The sequence below is a fragment of the Alosa pseudoharengus genome, unplaced genomic scaffold, assembly GCF_046254945.1.
Source record: "Alosa pseudoharengus isolate Yale_2024_CS ecotype anadromous, Long Island Sound unplaced genomic scaffold, YU_APseudo_1.1 YU_APseudo_1.1_scf_3, whole genome shotgun sequence".
NCBI lineage: Eukaryota > Metazoa > Chordata > Actinopteri > Clupeiformes > Clupeidae > Alosa > Alosa pseudoharengus.
Genome location: NW_027468718.1, coordinates 10,191,485 through 10,199,093, shown reverse-complemented (window position 1 = coordinate 10,199,093; position 7,609 = coordinate 10,191,485). Strand labels below are relative to the sequence as shown.

The 7,609-nt window shown below is 40.7% G+C and overlaps 1 protein-coding gene across 1 annotated transcript in view; it reads left to right on the top strand.

Moving 5' to 3' along the window:
• Positions 1-200: 200 nt before the first annotated feature.
• Positions 201-7,609, top strand: part of LOC143100169 (zinc-binding protein A33-like) — an 11,197-nt gene continuing 3,788 nt past the window's right edge. Inside the window, exons 1-5 of the mRNA XM_076263137.1 lie at positions 201-867; positions 2,095-2,190; positions 2,304-2,534; positions 5,361-5,383; positions 5,469-5,587. Coding sequence (XP_076119252.1) covers positions 472-867; positions 2,095-2,190; positions 2,304-2,534; positions 5,361-5,383; positions 5,469-5,587 — 865 coding nt within the window. The 5' untranslated portion in view covers positions 201-471. The remainder of the gene's footprint in view (positions 868-2,094; positions 2,191-2,303; positions 2,535-5,360; positions 5,384-5,468; positions 5,588-7,609) is intronic.

The window sequence follows — 7,609 nt, the reverse complement described above, 5'->3', positions numbered from 1 at the left end:
TGTGAGTGGAGAGAGTCTGTGTGTACTCCACTGATCTGGAGTCAGTCTTCATGTCTCTGTCAGGTTCAGTTCACACCCACAACTGGAATTTTGAACTGAACTCCAGTGGGGTGGCAGTGAACAAGGAACTGGTCTGGCAACTTAGAATAACCAATCAGAATCCTTCTTTACCTTAGTCCCTCCCTGTCACTGGTTGCCACCAGAGCAGGAAGTGAAGTTGTGTGGCAGGTTGATTCTCTGTCCTATAGACACTCTCATGTGGGAAACAGGACACTTCAAACCCTCTTCATAACAATGTTTTGACCACTGAAGAAAACTCTTTGAAGCTGCAGGCTGAAAATCTTTTGAACTAAAGCGTTAAGCAGAGACGGGTCCGAGTTAAGAATGGTCTGCTCTGACTGCTGAAAGTGAAAGTGAAGCTGGTGAACCAGACTGAGGACAACAGAGAAGAGAGTTTACTGCAGAGACAAAATGGCTTCTAAACTGGAGGAGGATCTCACGTGTCCTGTGTGCTGTGACATCTACAAGGATCCTGTCTTTTTGCCCTGCACTCACAGTGTGTGTAAAGCCTGTCTGCAGCAGTTCTGGGAGAGCAAAGGACACAGAGAATGTCCCTACTGCAGGAGGAAGTCCTCAAGAGAAGAATATCCCCTTAACATGGCGTTAAGGAACTTGTGTGAGACCTTCTTACAGGAGAGAAGTCAGAAAGCTTCAGCAGGGTCTGAGGTGCTCTGCAGTCTGCACAGTGAGAAACTCAAGCTCTTCTGTCTGGAGGATAAGCAGCCTGTGTGTGTGGTGTGTCAGACGTCTAAGAAACATAAAAATCACACATTTAATCCCATAGATGAAGCAGCACAGGACCGTAAGGTAAGAATCTACTCTGGTAATACTGGTAGTGGGCTCTATAAACACACATCTTGATCTGGTCACCCATAAGTGAGACAGTCATGGCAGAAGTAATGCCTTTAATGCACCAGTAGATGGCACTCTACACCCTGCTGTTTCAACTGATGAGTGTTGCGCAACATCCAGACCTCTGAGCTGAGATACTCTGATTCTCTTCTACACTCCCACTCTGTGTGTACAGCAGCAAACTCTCCTTAAACTTGCTCTAACAGAAAGTAGAAGTTGATATCACCACTGTTTGCAAGTCCCTTGCAGTTATTATAGACTATGAGATGTGGTGTAAGCCTATGCACTACAATTTTACACAATTTTCTTTATCCCTCCTGTTGTGTTCATTTTATGTTTACTAGTTTTGTGTTCCCGGTCAAAAATGACCACTTCATTATAACTTGTTATAAATCCATAGTAGCACACATATTATCATCTAATGTTGTGATAGACCTTTGCATCAACTTGTGTTCTATTGGATATTCTTCCATGGCCAGCAGGCCTCACTGACCTGAGCTCATGCAAGTCAGAAAGGGGAAGATTCTATTGGGGAAAGGTTCCAGTGGGGGCTGTCATAGAAGCAAAGAGGGGGAGTGAGGGTGTGTTTGTGTGTGTATTTTAATGTACAGACGCATACAGTCCATCTGATCATAAGTTTGTGCCTAGATTCAATTTTATACACTGACCATTTTCTCACCCATTCATTTCTAATGGCTGGTCATTTTTGACCAGAAATACACATGGGTGTTCTAAAGTTAAATAAAACACTCAAATTGTTATAAAAATTATCAAAATCTGTTGTGTGTGTTCAGATGCCCTGTGTTAACAAAGTCAAGGAGCCTCAAGGTAGTCAGAATAAGTTAACAATATTTTTGAGAGAAAATAATTATAAATCGGTCACATTTGACCGTGAAAACAAAAGGAGGGTTAAATCTTTGAAATATACATTTTCCCACATTAATTGTGCCTTATATACTGTATCTTAACATCTCTAATATATCCCTTAATGTGCAACACCCATATACCTTTTCTATATGTTGTGTTGCCCCCATGCCATCACCATATCAGTCCTGAATCTATGCATATATATATCTACATATTCCCTCACACACTCCCTACACATGCAGCAACTTGGTTTCATAGTGCCAGTGTTGTAAGTGTACTGCAGTGTAGACTGAACATTGTGCTCATTCATTCCAGGAGGAGCTCAAGATCCAACTGCAGCCCTTACAGAAGAAACTGAAGACCTTTGAAGAAGTTAAACTCATCTGTGACCAAACAGCAACACATATTAAGGTGAGATCTGGATTATTTAATAAAGCAATTATATTTCTAATGTCATCATGTAAAAGCAAATCATTTCAAGAGTGATGATTGGATCAATCATTTTAGGTTTTTTGTTTATTTAGACTCAGGCTCAACACACAGAGCGGCAGATCAAGGAGGACTTTGAGAAGCTTCACCAGTTTCTACGAGATGAAGAAGCAGCCAGGATAGCTGCACTGAGGGAGGAAGAGGAGCAGAAGAGTCAGATGATGAAGGAGAAGATTGAGAAGATGAGCAGAGAGATCTCATCTCTTTCAGACACAATCAGAGCCATAGAGGAGAAGATGGGAGCTGATGACATCACATTCCTGCAGGTAGGAACCATCTGCCGTCTGTATAATGAAGTGTGTAAGATCTGGTTTAATGATAAATTACTCAGCTGTAATCTTTTATGAATATATTCTGAATGATTGTGATGGATGAAAAGATCAGATTCAGCCTGTCAGGTATGAAGTTTCTTTCAGGAGCATCAGTGTCAACACAGAAGCTCAACAGTTCAACATCAGACATTCTCATTCATACCACATCATGGGTTGTGGAATCAGTTGGTGTTATTCTGGAGAGAGAAACACTAAGATGAGAGAGCAGCAGAAGGCTGAATGAATATGGATCTGATCACATGATCATTGATGACTTCAGAACGTCATTACAGTTTTTCACAATCGCTTAAACACTAAACTCCATTCTCTTAGCCAAATTCTCAGCTGCCTGAACACAGTTCTTGAAATGAAAATTTGGTTTCAGAGGTAATCAGAAATAGTATAGAGCACAGATGTCATGTGTTAAACACACCTACTCAAAAATGATCACACATTTCAAATGATGTGACACAACCAATATAAGCTAGTTCAGAATGTAAACAGGTTGCTGAACAGTGCAGATTCATATCAACAATGGACAGAAACAGTCAGGTAAGGCCTTCACAGTACATTGTAGGCTTTAGACTTCTCTTCTCATTTACAGTACAGTGCCTGTCTTTTCATACAGTTTTTCCACAATTGCTAAAACACATTTTTGGAAACCTTCCACCCTTTTCTCAAAACTGTCATGACAAACCCCCATTTTCAATACTTCATGTTTATTGGATTAACAGTAAATCTTCAGTCCACTGAATTCTGAAATATTTTTGCTTTGTTTTGTTTTGTTTCATAGATGCAAAATGCATTCACTGTATTGTAAACAACGACAATGTCTCCTGGAGCTATATGAGCCCTGAACACTGTGTTTTCCATTTTTTGATGCAGTGCCTAATGACTGCTCAGTAGTGTTTCATTTAGACTGCTTTGTGAGATGATACAAAGACAGTGTTTAGTTTTGAGCACAGGTACAACTGTTTTGAAGGGATTGTTCAGTTTTTGCAGAGGTTAGCAAATGTTTTGGGAATATAGTTTCTCTGTCTGATCTGAGGTGAAGGAGGAGGAGGATATCTTTGCAGTCAGTACCCTGTCAGCTGTCCAATGTTTAGTCAGCAACAAAACAATGGGGTGGTGATGGTCAGGGAACTTGACCAATCAGATGTCAGAAGGTCGTGGTTGTACCGAGTTGCCCCTCTGCAGTGGGGTATACTATGAAGCCCGATTAGTGGGTTAGCAAGGTACTGTATGTTGCGCTCAAAGCCAGGGTATGCTGTGACACAAAAGTGGCTCTGTTTTAGCGTCGCTGTATGACCATGGTGTCTTATACTGTCAACCAAAACTGGTCGGAACAGGTTATGTGCTAAGTTATAGCTCAAATCGTGTAAAACTACTGCCTACTGACCAATCAGTTATCTTGAAACTAAGTTATCTCACGTGTAGGAGTGGGCGCTCCACCTCTCCAAACATTTTGGATCTCACAGGCGCTTTAACAGTGCTGTGCGTGCAAATACACCACTATGGACGTGCATACCATACAACATCTGATGACAATCGATGTATTTGATGTTGTAGGCTAGACAGTAAAAATGACTGCAGTGTACCTGTAGATTACGCTATCGCTCATAAATGCGGAAGTAATCATTCTTGAATATAGGCGGGTCTGTGCGTCTCCATTTCACGATTGGCCAACATCATCCCAACACCAAGAATGTGCACAGATCTAAGCTGAAAGCTAGTTTGACAAATATATCACATAACTGCTATCGTGTTAACACTTTATAATAACTACACACAATTCATAATTTATTAAGCCTTTGTTACTTATTAGTTAATGGTTTGTTCATCATTAGTAATTTCTTATTCATGCATAATTTATCATCATTAAAGCATTTGTTCACACAGTTATAAATGGTTTGTTCATCGTAAATAAGCCTATCCAAAAACTGTTTGTAAGTACATGATTTATACTTAATAAATAATGAAACAACCACTTATAAATGAAATCAGTTTCCCATTATAAACCAATTGAAAACTATAACAAAATGCTTTGTTCATCATTTGTAAAGCATTGCACCTATGTTAATTCTCATAAATGAAGTATTTGTACACACATGTGACGAGGCAAAGAATACTTGCTTTCTTGGCAGTTTATTACCATCATTTACAGAGAACAATACACACAACTTGGAATGGGTCAGATTATACGCAGTGGCTATACTACACAACCTGGGTGGCATCCCGTAACATAAACCCTTTCATCCCGACAACACAACAGCCGGCTAGTTTACACACATACATAACAAGTCACTCACCGGTGATTAACGCATAACATTAGGGAGCTTACCCAGTATCTTAGCCGTACATTTCTCCCATAATGCAGTGCATGAAGGTAAGCATAACAGTAACACATTTCCCTGTCAGAATGAGCCATGCTGGTTTGTTCATAGTAAATAAGCCTACATCTAAAATATGTTTATGAATTGATAATACTTAAAATTATGCAATAATATTCTGTTGATGAAGTACTATTTCCATTATTAACAGTTGTGTATTGGTGGATTGGTAGCATTATAGACAATCTGTTGTCCTCCCTGGTTAATTCCCAAGTCTGTGTGCACTTTGGATAAAATCATCTGTTTAATAATCACTTTACTTGTTACTTTACAATCAAAAAATGAAAACCTTAAGCTTGACATGGAGGACCGGGGGCAGGATTGTACAATTTCCAAAATACCTAATTATAACAATAATGACTGACATATTCTTTCTATTCTTATTTTCCAGAGCTACAAGAGCACAGTGGAAAGGTGAGTGATCTGCCTCCTGTCTCTCTCTTCTCTGTGGTTCTGAACCCAAACCCACAGCAGCACTGACTCCTGAATGTTATTCCAGAGCCCAGTGCACACTGCAGGATCCAGAGAGGGTTTCAGGAGCTCTGATCAATGTGGCAAAGCACCTGGGCAACCTGAAGTTCAGAGTCTGGGAGAAGATGCAGGAGACTGTTCAGTACAGTGAGTAGTCTGCTGTTTCCACATAACCAAACACACATAAGCAATGTTAGGAATGAGGAGAGGATAGACTGCTACTGGAGTAGATGGTACAGTTACATTTGTCCAGGGGTTATACTTCACACCTTCGTAAAAATGGTATACCTTCGTAAAAATGGTATTTTCGTATCAAACAGTTTACATGATACAGTTACATTTGTCCAGCAGCTTAATACGCATTTCTTTTTAAGATAGAAACTGAACTGCACTACACACTACACACTGCACTACACACTACACTACACACTGCACTACACACTACACACTGCACTACACACTACACACTGCACTACACACTGCACTACACACTGCACTACACACTACACACTGTACTACACACTACACACTGCACTACACTACACACTGCACTGCACTGCACTACGCACTGCACTACACACTACACTACACACTGCACTACACACTAGACTTGTAGTCAAGACCGCCTAAACCGAGACCAAGACACTACCAAGACCAGAGGGTATCAAGACAGAGACCAAGACGAGACCAAGGCCAAGACAGACTGAGTCAAGACCAAGACAAAGTCGAGACGAGACCGAGACCAAGACCAAAAAAAAACAAAAAAACAGCTAGCGAGCTTGTTTTACCAAAGTCCTTTTAGGCATGTCCCTCCACTCGGCAGCCATATTGCAACGCTTTTTGGGTACTCATCGGGCATCCTATTCAGCAGAAATGCGCGTGTGCAAGGCTTCACCACACCAACCGTGCTCCAGTGTCGAGTTCACAACACATGATTGGCACAATGTCTGCACGACACAGCACATAATTGGCTCAATGTAGTCAACACACACCACATGATTGGCTCAATGTATACACATGTCGACATTTTGGCGAGGAAGGGGTGGGATATGTGTAGACAACGGCCATATTGGCGTTGCAAACTAGCCCCATGCATTTCTATGGAGGATTTTTTGAGTGCTGTGTCTCCACATTAGAAAGTCTCTGGTGTTACACCATAACTTGCATCAATTGAATAAGAGCAGCATACTGGGGCAGGGTTCTCAAGTTTTGAGCTCAGCTTGGAGTGAGATTGGGGGGGGGGGGGGTGCACTCACTCACTAATTATAAAAAAAGCATAATGCATAGCCTATGTCTCTTATGTCAGCCTTATCAAGGGAAACCATTTGTTTTTTTATGTCACCAGGAAGCATGTCAGTAGAAATAACTTTTCATATTTAGGTGGGATAGATTGGAATCTTGAAATATAATAATCGTGAAGCTCGGATATTCTATGGCTCACCAATTTACGAGATGTAGGCCTATATGTACTGAGTGAGACAAATATTTTATTTATTAGGCTAATTGCTTTATTCACTTGAGTAGCCTATATTGTCACTGAATCATTAGACTAAGCATGTGCATTCCGAAACCGAGGACAGCAAGTTCACTATACATTATGGTGGTTGGCAGGTCATTGTCTGCAGCAGTCCTGTATGTTTAGAAAAAAATGTATGTGTAGCATACTCGCTCAAATTGATAACACTTGTTAATAATAAGATAATTTTCATTCATTGTTGACATGGTCCATGGAGGCTCAGACGGGTGTCCCGGGACCTGATGAACACGGCGCTAAAAAGCACAAACGAGTGCGAAAGTTGCAGCCGTGACGACAGGGAAAGTGCAGGCAGCCACGAGAGTGATTGGTCGTGTAAAATGAACGTTGCTGATGTCTGGCTTACACAAAGCTATAACGACACAATCATTAGGTTTTCTTAATGACTGACAGTTTAGTTTAGTTTATAGATAAGAAATAAGTTTGCCATAAAGTAGGCTAGGCCAAATGTTCGTGAAAAGGCTTGATTTACACACCCTGTAGGCTGGTTTACCAAATAACAGACAGTTGAATTTCTGAATAAAAAGAATGTTGGTGCAGTTTTGAAATCTTAAACGTGTAACCCCACACAAGCATAACGTGGTTGTAGGGAGGGGATGTGCTATTTTGGAATTTTACCCGGATACAACGAATAG